Genomic DNA, 18,590 nt, shown 5'->3' with positions numbered 1-18,590 from the left:
CAGATGGGCGCCGGTTCTAATCCCGGCAGCCCCGCTTCCCATCCAGCTCCCTGCCTGTGGCCCGGGAAAGCAGTCCAGGACGGCCCAAAGCTTTGGGACCCTGCACCCGCTTGGGAGACCTGGAAGAGGCTCCTGGCTTTGGATCGGCATAGCATCGGCCGTTGCGCTCACTTGGGGAGTGAATCTTCAGGCGGAAGATCTTCCTCTCTGTCTCTCCTCTCTGTATATCCGCCTTCCCAATAAAAATTAAAAAATAAATCTAAAAAAAAAAAAAAAAAAGAAAGAAAAGAAAATACAAAGTCGTATGGTCCAGCACAAGGAAGGTTTGATTTCACATAACTTCCCTCCTATACAACTACCTTGGTATTAATGAGAAGTATGAATAATTTCTATTTATGTGGTTTAGATGAGAAACCCTCACTGAGACAGATACAAAATCTAGTAGGAAAAATTAGTACATTTCTCACTCTCTCTCTCTCTCACACACACACACACACACACACACACACCCTCCCTTCATTTATCTCCTGTATATAATACAGAAGCTAGTTCAGGACCAGCATTGTGCATTAAGGATTACACCTAGGCCTGCAAAACAGGCAGGCCACACGGGTGCTGGTTGATGCCCACTTCTGATACAATCCCCTGCTGACTGCCTAGGAAAGTGGCGGAGCAGCTCAAGTCCCGGGCCCCTGCCACACTTGCAGACACAGAAGCAGCTCCTGTGACGGCCTGATCCAACCCCAGCTGCGTCAGCCCTTCAGAATTCAGTCAGCAGATAAAGATCTGTGTCTCTCCTCACTCTATAACTGCCTTTCAAATAAAAACAAAAATTTCAAGAGACAGAGCAAGAGAAGGAAAGCAAAGGAAGAAAAAGCGAAAAGCGAGGGAGGGAAGGAGGAATAACTTTATTAATTCAGCTGTAAGGAAACTGATACTCTGAAACAGTTTAATGTTCATGCAAAGAACAACCTTCCAAAGAGCGTATCCCTACTAGAAAGCAAAATTAACAGTTCAGTATGACTTGGACAATACTATCCCAAAACGATCTAGTAGCTACATGTGAAAATTACTCCACAGAGCAGTACTCCCATTTGTAATAGCAGATGACAAATATAATTTAAAATACATAGCTTATGGAATATTAGGTTATTAAAAAATAAAGACTATATATTCAATGATGTGCTGTTACATGAAAAAGAAATAGCAAGGATGTGGAGAAGTGTTGGTTATATAACAATCTATGGAACAACTGAGAAATTACACACAATTATTCAAAAACTATATGTGGCTTTAAAAAGCAAGGGAGAGGGCCCGGTGGCGTGGCCTAGTGGCTAAAGTCCTCGCCTTGAATGCACCGGGATCTCATATGGGCGCCAGTGCTAATCCCGGCAGCCCCACTTCCTACCCAGCTCCCTGCTTGTGCCCTGGGAAAGCAGTCAAGGACGGCCCAAAGCTTTGGGACCCTGCACCCGTGTGGGAGACCCAGAAGAAGTTCCTGGATCCTGGCTTCAGACCGGCATAGCACTGGCCGTTGCGCTCACTTGGGGAGTGAATCAACGTACGTTAGATCTTCCTCTCTGTCTCTCCTCCTCTCTGTATATCTGAGTTTCCAATAAAAATAAATAAATCTTAAAAAAAAAAAAGCAAGGGAGAGACTGTCTGGTTCAGATGAAGTCAGTGCTTGCAGCACGGGCATCACAGGGCCCCTATCAGAGCGCAGTGCCACTTCTGACCCCGCAGTCTACTAGCAGGACTTGATACCAATGGAAAATGGCCCACGCCAGAAACATCCACTTGGCAGTCCCAGGCACCCAGCTCCGACCTGGTCCAGCCCTGACCATCACAGCCAAAACATGTGCTGAGCCTTTGCCATCCTTCACTTTGCTTTTCAAAGAGGACAGGAAGAAATGGCAAGAGAGGGAATAGGCAAAAGGGCTAGGAATAAAAGCCAGACTTCTCTGAAAATTAACCATTTCCTGCTTTGTAGAGCTGACTTTGGAAAACTAAGTATCTTCAGTTATAAAATGGAAGATATTTAAATCATTCCCTAAAAGTAGAAAACAAAGTGTAACAAATTAACTGTGAATGTATACAGTAGTCCAGGTGTTACACTCTACAACTGAATGTTTTAAAAGATGGTGGTTCCCAACAGAATTATCCTGAAAAGGTAAGAACTAAGGCAAAACTGCTTTCACTATTTTATTGGTAGTATTGTTTCTATCATTATTTTGATGTTGCTTGGTATATCTTTAAATTTTCCTATTATTTCTTTTCATATTACTTTAAAGGTAGAGACAGATCTAGAAAAACAGAGATTTTCCAACTGCAGGTCCATTCCAGAAAGCATCAAACAGTCAGAGTTGGGTCAGGCTGAAGCCTGTCACGCATTCAATGCAGGTCTGCCACGTAAACGGCAGGGACCCAACTCACTGGGGCCGTTTTCCACTGCCTGCCCGGGCAGCAAAGCGGACTCCAACCTGGTACTCCCTCCCACATCTGACCCAAGCATCCCATGCAACATGCTAATTCTTTTTTGTTTTTTTACACATTTATGTATTTTTATTACAAAGTCAGATATACACAGAAGAAGAGAGAGAGAAATATCTTCTGTTTGATGATTCACTCTCCAAATGACTGCAATGGCCAGTGCTGTGCCAATCCAAAACCAGGAGCCAGGAGCTTCCCCCATGTCTCCCACACGGGTGCAGGGTCCAAAGGCTTTGGGCCGTCCTCGACTGCTTTTCCAGGCCACAAGCAGGGAGCTGGATGGGAAGTGGGGCTGCCGGGATTAGAACCGGCACCTATATGGGATCCTGGTGCGTTCAAGGCAAGGACTCACTAGGCCACTGCACTGGGGCCACACGTTAATTCTTGCAAAGACTTGCCCATCAGGCATAATTTCTAATGAAGAATACATTTTGCATTAGTAGAAATCAATTTTCTGTGAGGGAAGACACAAATCAAGATGGAGTCAGTGCAAGCCTCAATTTCAATGAGAATGAAATTACAAACACGAGTTTCTGTACTGTACGTACCTGAGAGTGCCTGCATGTACTGTACGTACTGCACGGAGTGCTGTGTGTGCTCCACACTTACATGTGTCTGTGTACCATACGTATGTTAGAGTCTGAGTCTGTCCTACCGACACTTGGTGTGTGTCTGTGTATGCACACTTTACTACACTTCAGCGTATTCTACACACTACAGAGAGCATGTCTGTACACAGACTTCATGGAGTGCTTCTGCATGTCACGAACACGTCAGTGTGTTACACACATTACATGGGGAGTGTCTGTGTATGTGCTACATGTATTTCCATGAATGCATTCTTCATACAGCATATCTGTATGTATCACATATACATTATGTGTGTGCATACACTATAAGCACCTCATAGATCTGTACCAAAAATTTAGATAATGATTTTCACTAGGATCCAAATTACATGATTACAAACACTACAACTACTAGTTCTGTATCTCATCAACTTAGAAAACAAAAGCTCATTTTTCACCTGGGATGCAATTTCTGGAAACCAAGTCACTAATTTAGAACTCTGGAATTACTTGAGTATTTATTCAACTTTTCTTATCAAATTGTATCTAGCTGTTAATGAAGAAATACAGTATGGCTATTCTGCAACTCTTACTGAAATAAAGAACCTAGAAAACCATCTATGACGATTCGCTTAAATAACAGAGCAGAGACAAGACTTTATGTGCCACATCACAACAGTGCTTACGAAACATTCCTGCAGCAGAAGAAGAGATCAGGAAATGAAGTTGGAAGATTGCAATCTAAGTCTTTCTAAGGACAAAAAACACATTACCGTTATAATGCAATCAGCAAAATCTGTGAGAAAATTTCATTACAAGTCATAGGGCCCCTTTCAAGCAAGAGGAAAAGATGGAGGTGAGTGGCAGGGTTGGCTCAGAGACCTATCACCCAGCCACAATGTACAAGGCTCTCGGCAGGATGTTCAAACAAATGCTTTTGCAACACATTTGTGAGGTGTGAAAGAACCAGGAACACCAACGACAGAGTTGACAACAGAATGTCCTGGTTTAGGAAAGCACAGTTGCATTAAAGACTCTATTTTTGAGGTATCTAATGAAACAATCACAGTTGGAGTTGCACGTCTGGAATCTGCTCCTCAACATCTGCGCGATCATCAGAACTGAGGGATGAGGAAGAGTACCCTGCAACACAGCAGGGACCGCTCTGCGTGAAGAGCAGGTGACAGTTCACCACACTATCGTTCTCCTATGACTAACTCATTAAAAAAAAAAAAAAGATAAACTAAAACCATCAACAAGATGAATCCAAAGGCTATGTGGAGTCACACGTACCCTTGACCTCAGGCTGCTATCCGTCAAAGCCACTCTCATGTCAACCACAAACTGAACTTACTCAAGTTCTTTCCTCAGAGTGCTGATGAAAAGTGTGTCATAAGTGTAAACAATCTAGATCCCCTTGTCTTTGCTATTACCTTCAAAGCTGCCTAGGAACTTGATCTTGGAGCTCTCTTAGCCAAGCCCAAGTCCTGGCGACACAGATCACTGAGTCACCTGACACACGACAGAGCAGGGCTGAGGGGGAAAGTGATCATTACAAAAAACACAACTGTAAGAGTACACTCCAAACAGTTCATGAAAAATATGACTAGAATTTTTTGGAAATATAATTTTGGGCCTGGCACGGTGACCTAGTGACTAAATTCCTCACCTGGAATGCACTGGGATCCCACATGGTCACCAGTTCTAATCCCGGCAGCTCTACTTCCAATCCAGCTACCTGCTTGTGGCCTGGGGAAGCAATCGAGGACGGCCCAAAGCCTTGGGCCCCTGCACCCGTGTGGAAGACCTGGAGGAAGTTCCTGGCCCCTGGCTTCAGATCGGCGCAGCACCAGCCGTTGCTGTCACTTGGGGAGTGAATCATCAGATGGAAGATGTTCCTCTGTCTCTCCTTCTCTCTGTATATCTGACTTTCCAATAAAAATAAATAAATCTTTAACATATACATACATATTTTTAAGTCCTTGAATATACTGGGTCTTCTAAAGTTAATAGAACATGTGCATTATGAAAATACTACATATTGATTTCAAACCATAACTGAGCTTCAAACTTATCACTGAAGGAAAAACAGAAAGTCCTCAGAGATTCTATAAAGTGTGTTCCATCAGCTTCCCAGTTCAGGTCTAATATTTCTGAGGCCACCACTGGTAGAAATGGTTTATGATGAGAAGGTAGCACAGCTCAGACCAAGCACAGACTTCAGACTCAACATTTCTTCTCATTAACCAATTTGAGAGAAAGAGCTCCCACCTCATGGCTCATTATTCCAAAATTACTGGGACTGAAGAAAGGTGGCGACTGCAGACAGCAGCACGAGCGCAGCCTCTGTGCTGGCGGGAGGAGCCCGGCACGCAAGCCGTGGGGCACGCCTGCAGGAAGGGCAGGTGGAATCCAGCTGTGCTGCTCCGGAACCACGAGGTGAAATGCCTCACTCCTGGCTTCAAACTGAAAACCTTATTTGAAAGGCAGAGAGGGAGGAAGAAAACAGTATTCCCATCCTCCTGGTTCACTCGCCCAACAAGCACAATGGCAAGGGCTAAACCTGTGCTGAAGCCGGGAGCTGCTCCTGCCTCCAGGAGGTGCGTTGGCAGTCAGCTGGAGGCCAGAGGATCCAGCAACCACACTCGGTTCCTCTGGTGGGAAGTATAGGCAGCTCAGCACGAGGCTGGACATCTCATGCCCAACTTCAAATCTGAACTACCAACTTTGGCATGAGACCTTAAGTGAATTAATCTTCCTGAGGTTCTGTGGTCTCCTTGATAAGACATGAGTATTAGAATTCAGATGAATTAACACAAATGTAAGGAGGAGGCATTTGGCCAAGCCCACGTTCCCTATCAGGGTGCCTGGGACCACTGTGGGCATTTGGTAACTGATCCAGCAAATGGCACTCAGAAATAGAGCAATGCTGAGTATAAAATACACACTGCATAAATCAAAGAAGTATTCCTTAGAAGCACTGAGTTTCATTTGCTACATACTTTCTCTCCCTGCCCTGTTGTCCTGTATGCAGCCGGCTGGCTGCTGCAGAGGAGCGCCAGCGTGCACTCACAGGCTGGGCGGCACCCCAAGCCCCATCACCACAGTCTCTGCCCCCGGGCTCCAGGCTGCCCAGGAGCACTGACAAAATGAACACCACTGATCCCACCATGACCTCTGAAGCTTAAAGAGGCAAAATTAACCCACTTGCTCAAGAATGGCAGTTTAGAACGCCACAATACTACCTAGGTTCCCAAAAGAATTAAAAATACGTAGTATTCACAATTTCCTGTATTTGCTAAATCACTTCAGGGACAATGATGCACCACATTTATTTCCTGAAATGAATAGTCACTCTTATTACAGATACTCTTTCTAGCTCCATGTAACAAACACCAAGGAAATCCAGTAAAATAGATACAATCAGCTCTGAAGTTAAAACTCTTGTCAAGATTTGGGAACAGCAAAAGCCTTTGTAACACTGGTGCTGAGGGACTTCAAGTTCAGCTGCCTCTTGTAATGCAGGCATCCCGCCAGGGGTGGCAGTGCAAGTCTCAGCTGCTCTGCTTCCTTCCAGCTCCCTGCTAAGGGCCTGAGAAAAGTGGTGCAACAGGGCCCAAATCCTTCAGTCCCTGCTTCCCTGTGGGAGATCTAACAAAGCGTCTGGCTCAGCTTGGCCCAAGTCCTGGCTGCTGCCACCATTTAAGGTGTAGATAGGGGTAAACAAGGAAATGAAAAATCTTTCACTTTAAAAAAAAAAAATCACCGGGCCTGCCTCAGTTGTCTAGCAGCTGAAGTCCTCTCTTTGCACACACCAGGATCCCATATGGGGGCTGGTTTGGATCCCGGCGCCCATATGGGATCCCGGTGTGTGCAAGGCAAGGACTTTAGCCACTAGGCTGCCGCACCAAGCCCTGATGCTACCTTTTTAATACTTGACACAAAGTTTCCTAAGTCAATGTCTACAGAAAAATTTCCACATAATGACAAAAATTCACAGATATTGAATAATTCAATGAAAAGGAAAAAAAGAAAAAGTTCTGCTAGTGAAGCCCAACAGTTTAAGCTAGCACCTAGGACACAGGCATGTGAGCGCCAATTCAATCCAGCTCTCTGCTAACGGGCCTGGGAAGGCAGTGGGAGATGTCCAAATTCTTGGGTCGCCATCACCCTGGTGAGAGACACAGATGGAGTTTCACATTCCTGGCTCCAGTCTAAATCAGCTGGGGCCAGCCTGAACCACTGCAGCCATGTAGGGAACGAAGCAGCAGGCACACTTTCTCTGCCTCCTATCCTCCTGTTTCCACAAGCCCCCCAACCACCAATCTTTCAAAGACGACAATTTTTTAGTTGGAGATGAGGAAGACTAAGCAGTCCAGACAGAATTTAGAAGTAACAAACTGAAGAAACAAAACAGAAAAACTATGAGAAAATGTAAACTATTTCAAAATAAGAAGTACTAAAATTTCCAAAACTGAAAAACACAAGACTATCAGACCTACAATGGTAAGATTAAATTTATAAAGAACTGTCATTAACATGCATCACTCACTCCCCACATACGAAACACTGTTCTAAGTGCTTTCTAACTCACTGATTCTCAAAACCAGTATTAGACACAAGTGACAACACTATTCTAATTTTGTATAATAAGAACTCCGGAAAAAACATTTGTCCAATGTCATCAAGCTGCTAAATGGTAAAACCAAGATTCAAACCCAAGCAATCTAGTCACAGTCTTTGGTCAAACCAGCAAGAATTCATCTTTATTCCAGATGTCTGACTATGGCTCCATACCCTAGCCCTACCGTGAGTGAGTGACTGAAGAGCCACGATGACAGCTCTACTATGAGTTCAAGGTGAGGAGAGAGGCAGTTAACCACATGAGCAAGCATCTCCTCAGCCTAATGGAAATACACAAATCTCTCAGGGAAACAGGAGTCCTTCTGTAGCGTCCTTCTGTAGAGACCTCACTTGCGTCCACTGGCAACTAAGTTAGTACTAAGTCCAAATCTGGGAACCAGAACTTCATAGAAATACTCTTCTATCTGAAAAGATTACCTTACAACTGATTCAGAATGTTTTTATTTCAAGATGCTAATCAAAAGGTAAATGAAACATCTACAAATACTTAAAGAACACTCACATTCAACGCACGAGAGAAAGCAGGCTTTCAGCAACTTACAGGAGGGCATAGGAAACGCAGAGAACACAGGCCTATTAAAGGTCAGGTCTGCGGGTCTGACGTTCACTGCAGCATGTCTATAAAGGCATTCAGCACTTAGGCTACAGTGCACGCTCACCACACTCCAATCACAGGCCGACTATTCAAATCAACACATTTCCAACAACAACTGCTGGGCTGCATGCACTAGGTGTGGATGGCACGAAGGTGTGAAGAGAACAGCTCCCCTGTTTGGCAGGGCCCGGCGGATTTTTCTCTGCCACCTTCACCCAGTCTCACCCCCTTTTTGCATGGACACTCAAGCACCCCACTAAGAATTCTGTAATCTATTGAGGCATTATTTGCCCCTGTGAGATGGCTTTTGCAACCAACATGAGCTTGGGAGCCTTTAATTGCACACAGGAGTACAATTAACCCATGCCGTTTCTGGACACCTTACTGTGTGCCTACCCATTGCCCTGAAATCTGGCCCAGACATACAGCACGCCTTCTGGGAAACGGCTTGATAAGAATTTTACAAAGTAATGGAAGTGAAGGGAGTATGAGTGGAAACTGCTATGGCAAAAATATAGTTACTGTGACCTTAAAGGATAGACTGTCCTTGCAACTCTTTAGAGCATAGAAAATGTGGTTGTTTTAGTTGCTTTCATAATTTTTTAACTACAGGAAATATGGGGAGATTTTATTAACATCACAGAGATATACTTTTAATTATTGTTTGATTGTTTATGAGGTTGTAGAACCTGCAGTTGTAGGAGGATTTAATGTTTGAACCTTTTTGTCTTAGAACTTTGTTTTTTCTCTTTTGTTGTATTTCTCCCGTAAGTGACAGATAAGTTGTGAAAATAAAACGTAGTAGGAATGTTTCACTGATTAGCAGGTAACCATCTGTGCCTTGGCCTTGGAGTTCTGGCTGTCACCTAATGGCTACTTCTGAAGAATGAATAATGGCTTGCTTTAAAGAAATTACAGTAACTTACAGGATTATCTTTAAGAGCACCTGGTTGACCATGAAGCAAAAATTAATTGAACATCTGTGCATGCTGGCTTAGTTCTGAAGTCAAAGATAGTACAATCAAATGTCTGCGCAGAGGCTTGTGCTGTGTCTGAGTAAATAAACAGGACAGCTTCTTCTTGAGTTGTGGCAAAAAGGCACCAGTGCCTGTGTCTTTTCTTACCTCCGACTCCACGCACCCTTTTCGAGCTCCGAACTCAGCTGGAGCTGGACTAAGGCACACAACAATAACAACAACAACAAATCCTCCCTCCAAACAACTTTGGATACAAAAATTTCCTAAGTGCCCAGGTGTACAGTATTATCAGATAAAAGAAACAAGCCTAAACCTTCCAACAGCAGCAACAAAAACAAATAGTTGGACATTTACAAACTATACTAATAAGAATGATCAAAAATAATAAATAGGGCCCGGCGCGGTGGCGCAAGTGGTTAAGGTCCTCGCCTTGCACGCCCGGGATCCCATATGGGCGCTGGTTCTAATCCCGGCAGCCCCGCTTCCCTTCCAGCTCCCTGCCTGTGGCCCGGGAAAGCAGTCGAGGACGGCCCAAGGCTTTGGGACCCTGCGCCTGCGTGGGAGACCTGGAAGAGGCTCCTGGCTTCGGATCGGCATAGTATCGGCCCGTTGCGCTCACTTGGGGAGTGAATCATCGGATGGAAGATCTTCCTCTCTGTCTCTCCTCTCTGTATATCCGCCTTTCCAATGAGAAAATAATAAAAATAAATCTTTAAAAAAAAAAAAAAAATAATAAATAAAGATAAAAGAATTGTCAAGGGGGAAAAAGAAATCAACAATGCATTATAAAATACCTAGAAAATTTAGAACCAAATATTGCTAAAATTCAGTCATTCATGTCAAATGCAAGCTTTTATTTTATTAAGGTCTTCTCTCCCAATGTGAAAGAAGCACATTGATACAAAATCTTCAATTTTTTTCACGACTTCAGTTGTATGTTTTCATTACGCAACACTATAGTAGTACTAATTTCTAAACTGGCAGTATTCCCTAGTGTAAATGTCAAAGTCCTATCAACTGATATTTTGGTTCACTAAAATGAAAAATGATGACTAACAAGAGAAAATAATAAAACCTTTAAAAGTATAAATTCCTGAGTACTGTATGTATAAAAGACCTAGATATTTTAGTATCTGCATCCAGAGGCATATTACTCACAAGACTTGCCCTTTTCTCAAGGACTTACCTTCTTTTTATCCCTCATTGAGCCTTTGCCTCGGACCATTATTTTACATCCTGTTTCCGCTTCAAGTTGCTTAGCTGTAAGCCCTCTAGGTCCAAGGATCCTTCCAACAAAATTAAACTAGGAAAAAAAAAAAGCCAACACAAATTATTCATTTGCAAGAATTTACAGTTCTTCAATTACATTCAGGTATGTGCGGATATATGTATTTCATTTATACTTAAGTTAACAACTTTTTTAAATCCTAAGTTGAAATGACAGCTACAGTCTTTACAAATTTATTTCAACATCACTATTGTTTTGACCACTTTTAGCACAACATCCTCATATGCATTAATAAAATACAGTATGAATCAGCAGCGACAGTACAGCTAGAACAGATACCATAATCAACAAGTCATCTAAACCAGACTACAGTAAAGACTTTGATCAACTACCAGTTGCTACTCAAGAATACAAATCCTTCCTAAAAACACCCAAAATCCTGTTAGGAATTGAAGGTGCTAAAGAGGTTGTTTATTATGTTACATACTGGCTGCCCTTTAGACGGAAATCCTTGGGGAAAAAATTCTCTTATTCATTTACAGAGGAAAGCTACACTTTGTCCAAACCTGTTCTCAGGGAATTGCTAACACACAAGTCTGGGTTACATCAAAACACCTAGGTCAAATGTGGATTCGACCCTGTGCTAAATTAATACAAAAATTTCATCATATTCTGTGCACAATTTTATGTTTTCTCTTATCCATATCTACTTTTATCTTGAACTATTTTTTACCCAGAAAAGTCTTTTTACATTAACAGGACAGTGATATAAGTAACTGGATAAACAGAAAATGAACATCCCTGAAGAGAAATTTCTGGTGTTTTTATATATTCAAGTTTAAGACAAAAGCAGTAACAAATTGATTCTGAAACTCAAAAGTGTGTTTTATTTGCATAAAATGCAAAATTATTTACATATCAATTCCACAAAAACCCATAGGTGACTTTCCTCACTCCTCTTTCAACACCATTCTGCAAAAAGGCAAAGCTGCCAGGGCTCTGGAAGCAGGTTCTTCGGGCCTCAGCACTCTCCAAGGGCAGGAGCGCACACCCAGGGGTCATCTCAACAAAGGTCCCGGCTCTCAGCAGATCCCAGCACCTCCCTTAGCCCAAGGGCAGGAGCGCACACCCAGGGGTCATCTCAACAAAGGTCCCGGCTCTCAGCAGATCCCAGCACCTCCCTTAGCCCAAGCGGGAGAGGAACAGCATTTTATCTTTACCACAACAGCCCAAATACTGAAACTTTCACCCAAATCAGCCCTTCATGGACAACTTAAATTGTTGCATTTCCTCAACACACAGGACTTTATCTACCTCTTTATCCAAACTAAACCCTCACTGTATCCATTTCAACAAGAACCTTACTTACAGTGGAGAGCCCCAAGTCAATGTGGCCTTCCCAAGAGGCCAATTTGAATAAAATCAAGGTTTAAACTCAGAAAGTACATTTATTCCGGCTTGCAGTTAACTCTAAGAAAGATTTATAACAAATTCGAAAGTTAGATCAAAGAAACCACAAATATAAAACAAGGATGAAACTCTGGTAAAGCCGCCATGCCAAGTCCCTGGGTGTGTGTATGCACACTGAGCACCACACATTAATGCAGACCAGCAGAATCTGGCACATGACCGAGAATCAAGAGTGCACCAAAAACTCAGTGTTAGCTTAGAATGACACAGAATGAGATGGAGCACTAACCAAATCCAGACAGGCTTGGCTTGAGGTTCAGACACCAAGAGCTATAGAAACCAAGATGGAAAACATACACAAGACAACTGAAAATCCCACCCCAGAATATCAAGAGCCAAGTAAGTTTCGTGCACGTAGCAGGCTACGGTTACATTAGCTAGAAAACAGTCAAGAATACAGACAGCATGAGCCCTGCTTGTGAAACATGACTGTTTCTGGCAACCAGCTCCAATCAACACTGGCTGTGGACAAATGCCACTGAGGAACAAAAGCCCCTAATTCAAACTTCCATTGCTTCACATGTCAACATGAAAAGTTTAGAAGGGTACTAACAGGAAAACCATGGTACAACCAAGATAAAGGGGTAAGACAATGCATCATCCTTGAAGAAAAAAACACTCCATTGGGTAAAGAGTGAAACATAACAATAAAAACCTAGCACCATAGTAAAAATAACTCTTATAAACTAAATCACTTTAGAAATAATGTAAAATCTAAAAGGATGTTGATTGCCTCCAGGAAAATTATTAGCTCACGCCAAATATCTACTGTTACTAGAAAACCAAGAGTTTCACTTCTTGAGAAAATTTCGAGTTTAGATGCAATCTCTCAAAGTCCCTAGACCTCCTAGTTAACTCCTAACTCCTACTGTACACATCTATTATTTTGGCCCACAAAGTAAACACCGGGCAGTGTAGTGGAGATTCCAAACTGACAAACCACAGCTCCAAATCCCGAACGTCAGAGCTCTCTCCAGGCAGCCCTCTATGTATTCAACAAACACGGGGGGGGGGGGGGGGGTGTTCAAAGCCAATATTGATCTTTGATCACCTGACGATCAGAAACTAGTAATTTACAATCTTGCTTCTTGGAACTCTGATGTATTCGAGCAGATTTTCCCTCACTGTGTCCTATTATACCTAAAGTGCTCACTGGTATACCTACCTTGCCAATCCTTAACACACACAGTCGGTCACCATTTTTGAAGAAGCTGCCTTTTAATGTAAACACAAAAGTGACATAACAGCAAACAGAATGGGATAATAATTGGATTGAGGGATTCAGGAAAAGGGAAAAAAAAATCACAGAGAATCCATCAACATGCCAGGCCTTTTGCATCTCCATTAAGCTCTTCCCCTGCTTCTCTGCAATTTGGAAACTTATGATAAATGTATTAAGATACTGGATAAAACTTTATTCCATCCCCCCTGAAAACAACCTGAACAGACAGTAACCACCATTCACCTCTACTCACATTTTGTTTCATTTCTGCATCTTTCAGTAGAATGAAAAACAGGCTTTAATCCTCAAAATCAAGTCAAAATTTTTATTTAAGGCTTACTAACTGACAAGGAGTGAAATCAACCCATAAACAAAGAAGCTTCCTGATCTCCACAAGTCTGTGAAAATACTTACACTCTCTACTTTTCACTCTGAAATGCTTTTGTAAAAGGCTGATTCGCTTAGTTGAAGGTCAGTCACAGAAAAAGCAGGGAACACAGAGAGACACAAAGAGATGGCGAGCAAGAACAAAGGACATCTTCCACCTGTAGGTTCACCCTCCAAACGGCTGCACCAACTACAGCTGAGGGACGCCAGGGCCAGACTACACTTTTAGGTCTCCCACATGAGCACAGCATCCAGGGTACATAGGCCATCTTCCACTGCTTTTCCCAGGCCATCAGCAGGGAGCTGGATTAGAAGAGGAGGAGCCAGGACTCAAAATAGCACCCATGGGGGATGCTGGCACTGCTACGCCACAACAGTCCCTATTTTTGACAATTTCTAATTTTTGACAATTCCTACTCAGCTGCTTTTTAGTAACTGTTGTGCTGTACACAGAACTTTGTCCAGATAAATTCATTTACTAGATGAACACCATTTACCTCAAACATGACAAAAAATATCTAGAAATGCATGATGCGAGTACATGTTGGTTCCGTGATCAAGCTGCCAGTCACGTGACATACATACCACAGCGGAACACCCAAGTCAGAAACAGGGCTCCTTGCTGAAGTGACTTTCTGCCACCAAAATGAAAGCTCTAGGTTGAGTTTCTAGTTTCCAGCTGTGGCAGTAAATTAGCTGATGGAAACTCTGTCTCATTCTATCTCCCAGGTAAGTAAGCAAATACATTATTAAATGCATTATGACTGGAGATTATTTAGTACATGAAATAATTAGCATGTTAATTGATTTTGACCTGTACCAGACCAGTTGGTCTACACTACAAAGTTTCTACCACAGCTCATCTATCTGCACAATTTCTACTTACTTACCAGAAGCATGTTAAGCCGGCTAAAGCCAAAATATTAAATCCGTGACTAAATTTTCCTAGCCTTAAAAATGAACCAATTGTTAACTGTCCTCAAGAACCAACAGACAACAGCTCAATATGTTGAAATACAACTGGGACTGTCAAGGTCAGCCTTTGCAAAATGTGGCAAGTGGAGAATGAAAAAAATTAATCATACCATCTGCTTTGTCTTGTGCAACCAATTTCCAAGTTAATATCGTTTGCTTTGCACTAAAATCCATTCTGTATTGATTTATCATGCCAGTTCTGCAGTTTTATTCAATTAAAACAATGTCACACACTTTCAAAGCAACCAGAGCTAAGTTCAACTTTAAAGACCAGAAGAAGGGAAAGAGAAAAGGAAAAAAAAAAAAAAAAGACTTTCATTAACCCCACTGTTTAAATATAGAGCTTCTCTGTGGCTCACAATTGTATTTCTACCAAATGGCATGCTAATTTCCAAAGAAGACATTTAACCACCATATCTAAGGTTAAATACCAGCACTCCATCTTACAAAGAAACAAAACGACACCCTTCTCCCAATGCAAAAAAAAAAAAAAAAAAAAAACCCACCTTAGAACATCTTCTCAGTAACATTTTTAAAGATAACACCTCCAATGACACACTGTTAGGATGATGGAAAACTAATGGTAATATTCTCAAAGCATCTCAGAACACTTCTCAGAATTTTGAAAGAGTAATTCCTGGTTAAAATTTGGGGCGAAGGGAAAGCAGCAGCAGATGGCCCAAAGCCTTGAAACCCTGACCCACGTGGGAGACCAAACTCCTGGCTTCAGCTCAGCTCCAGCCAGTGCAGGCATTTGGGGAGTAAATCAGCAGACACAAGATCTTTCTGTCTCCTCTGTAAATCTGCGTTTCCAATAAAAATAAATAAACAAATATTTTAAAAAGGGGGGGGACATATGAAATTTGCAATTCTATTCTTCTCTATAAACTAGATTGATACTACCCTTATGTCCAAGATTTCTAACATGATGTTAGTAGATACCTTACAAACCTTATCAAACAAACAACAGGGCAAGCATGAACACCACAGAGAAACCTATGTCTAACGTATACTTGGGGTGAAATCCTGCACTCAGCACAAGAGCAAAGCAAATCACCACCTCCAGCCCAGGGAACACTGGGGATCTGTCTGGTACAAGTCTATGAGATGCAAGAGTCATCATTATGTAGAAGGCAAAATTGTTATTAAAAGTTTCAGAATCAGTAAATGGAAATGACTACCAGTTTTGGGAAATAACTGCCTCTTTTCTACCTCCATGCTGATTCTGGATAAGTAGTCAGACACCACTTTATCAAACATAAGTTATATTCTTACAGGAACTGGAAAAACCTTTATAAATACTCAAGTTGTGACAATAAATGCATTAAATAATACTTAAGAAAAGATGCTGCATAAAGACAACCAAGAAACGACGGCTGCAAAGGAGGAAAATCAGTAACTGCTTACAACCAAAATGTGAAATTTGTGGCACAGAAATGTGAACAGCCTAAATTATGGTAACACTTCACTCTTTAAATAAGATGCATTTGAGCAAGAGACTGAAAGCAGTGAAGTTAAATTCCAGTAAATAGCACTGCTGATGATCCTTCCACAAACTAAATAACAATAAAAAGTAACAACAATAAGAGATGTAATCAATTAAAATTAAGATATGAAGAAAATACTGTAAGAACGAAGGATGTGAAACACTACATGCAGGTCTGTTAAAAGACTTCAACTCACAGTAGCTCCATGAGTTCTGCTAACAACCCTATGCTCCAGTAATATGCAATTTACACAGTACTATAAAAGGGGCAGTTCATTTTAATGTTTTTCCTTCCCATCAAAGAAGACAGATTCTTCCCCCTTCCCACTATTTCTGTATCTGTTCTGTGTTCCAATGGCTTCCCTGCCCCGAGCCGAGGGTCTCCGAGCACTCTCCAGCAAAGCCTTGATTCCACTCCATGGCTTGCAAAGACTTTCACACAGTCACGAAGGTGACCGATGAAATCAGGCACCCAGCCTTGTCTCTTTACTTCTTTATTGGTTTATTCCAGCCACAGGGCTGCACATAAGGTACACCACATGTAAGAAACTAGCATGTATTTCTATGTGAAATCATATACATGCTGCATGACCCCAATCTGAAATCTGAAATGTGTTAACTGTTGATCAGATACTCAGAAAGTCTAAGATCCTGAAGCATGTAAGAGTTCAGATTACTGACCTGCCAACTGCTTCACTAACATTACAATAGAAAAACATCCTACATCTCAAACAGTTTGACCCCAATTATTTCAGAAAGGGTTACTGCTTTTTATAATGAAAATTTGCTGGAATGCTTTTTTCATGTATAGAAGACTGCCTGGGAATACTAGATACTACAGGCTAAGGAAGGAAATAACAAAAATTAAAGAACAAAGAAGGATAAAAGAAAATTAACTAATGGAAGAGCCAATTTTTCAAAAGATAAACAAAGCCAACAAGTCTTTAGTTTGACCAGCAAAGGCAATAAGGAGAATTCAACTAAATAAAACTTTAAAATGGAAGTTCAAATATAACTAATGCCAAAGAAATAATCCTGAGATTGTAAGAAACTATTGTGATTTATCACGAATCAATCAAGCAGATGACATAACGAATGAATTCAAGAAACAAAAAACCTACACCAAGAACAGTGAAGAAACAAAAAATCACCACAGGCTTGTAACTAGGAAGGAGACTGAACTCAACCACCAAGATCCCGAAGAGGACTGCCCAAACAGCCCGAGGGGAAACACGTGCCAATTCTAACCAGCAGAACAACAGAGATAGTGTGTTTTCAGGTGGCAAGTTCAAAGTTTGAAATGGAGATTCTACAGCAGGCAGAGTCACACCACAGAGAAGGGTGGACATGGCAACAGTACTGCACAAGCTGAGACACAGCCAACAATCCCAACAGCAGGAACTAAAGGTGACGTCAGCTTCCAGAGACGTGGAGCAGACGCAGGCCAGCCAGCACCGCTAACCAGGCCTGAACCTGTGTGAGCCACAAGGATAGCAGGTGCCGGAATAAGCCATTGTGGGGTCCCTTGCGTCCTCCTAACCATTTCCCACTGACCAGCAGGGATGGTGCCAACTTAATGCCAAAAAACAGGTGAGAGTGGCTTTAACACAGAAATGCAACTGGAGGATTTTAGGAGAAAGATAAGTCTGCATTCCCCTCTGGTACTCAGACGGGCATGGACTCAGCAAGGGGAACCCACTTCCACTCCCACCATATTACAGACGCTGAGGCCTGAGCTGCCACAGCTGGTCAGGGTGGATCACTGCACTCAGATCATAACAGTCTTGCACACTGACTGACCAAATAATAGGGTGTGGTGTGGATCTGGGTCTCTGATCAATCACATATCTGACATCACAGACACAAAGACCCCCAATGGCCCAAAGCACATCACTGTCTTGCCCTGTGCTCACACCAAGGCCCACACAGACCATTTGTGAGGTTCCTGAGCCAATATGGACAGGGGCTGCCACCACTGAGGGGGAACTTGGGTGCTGCTTACTTCAGAAGAGAGGTGAGATCAATTATTCTAGCAAACATGATTCTATCACTCTCACCCACTTGTCTGCTGCTCAGAGAAGATGAACCATGGCCAATTGGGGATTACCCTGGACTCTCGCCTCACCTGGAGCACTGCCCAGAGCTCCCCGGCTACCCTCTGCACATGCCAGCAAGGAGGGAGAGAATGGGTACAATGCCTATTCAGCAGAGTAACAGCAGAATACTAGAGATGTCGACGTGCGGGAAGCACACAGAACTCCACCTACACGTCATCACAACACATCTGCACTGCGCATCGTGGTCAGACTGCAGCAGAGACAAGAACAGAGTCCAACACGTGCATGAAGAAAACACCAGAGCATCTGCAGAGGATCGCTGATTAGACTAATAGTTGATTTCTCACGAGAAATCCCACAGAAGGAGGAGACACAGTCCAAGTTCTCCAGGAATCCAACCAGGACACTGCACACAGCATTGCCTTCATCTGCAAATGAAGGCAAAATAAAGACCTTCCACAAAGCAAACACAAGACAGAAAACTGTGTGA

The 18,590-nt window shown here is 42.5% G+C and overlaps 1 protein-coding gene across 6 annotated transcripts in view; it reads right to left on the bottom strand.

Annotated features, from left to right (window-relative positions):
- The window catches only part of QKI (QKI, KH domain containing RNA binding), a 136,873-nt gene that overhangs the window by 73,103 nt on the left and 45,180 nt on the right, over nucleotides 1-18,590 (bottom strand). For all 6 annotated transcript variants that reach the window (XR_005882134.1, XR_005882135.1, XR_005882133.1 and 3 more), the window contains exon 3: nucleotides 10,462-10,578. Coding sequence is in view for 3 of the 6 variants with exons in the window: in XM_040965174.1 (XP_040821108.1) it covers nucleotides 10,462-10,578 (117 nt within the window). In the remaining 3 variants the exon portion in view is untranslated. The remainder of the gene's footprint in view (nucleotides 1-10,461; nucleotides 10,579-18,590) is intronic.

The sequence above is a fragment of the Ochotona curzoniae genome, unplaced genomic scaffold (assembly GCF_017591425.1).
Source record: "Ochotona curzoniae isolate NIBS_2020 unplaced genomic scaffold, NIBS_Ocur_1.0 scaffold_3890, whole genome shotgun sequence".
In the NCBI taxonomy this organism is placed as follows: Eukaryota; Metazoa; Chordata; class Mammalia; order Lagomorpha; family Ochotonidae; genus Ochotona; species Ochotona curzoniae.
Note: the sequence above shows the minus strand (reverse complement) of the source record. Positions and strands in the feature narration are given on the sequence as shown.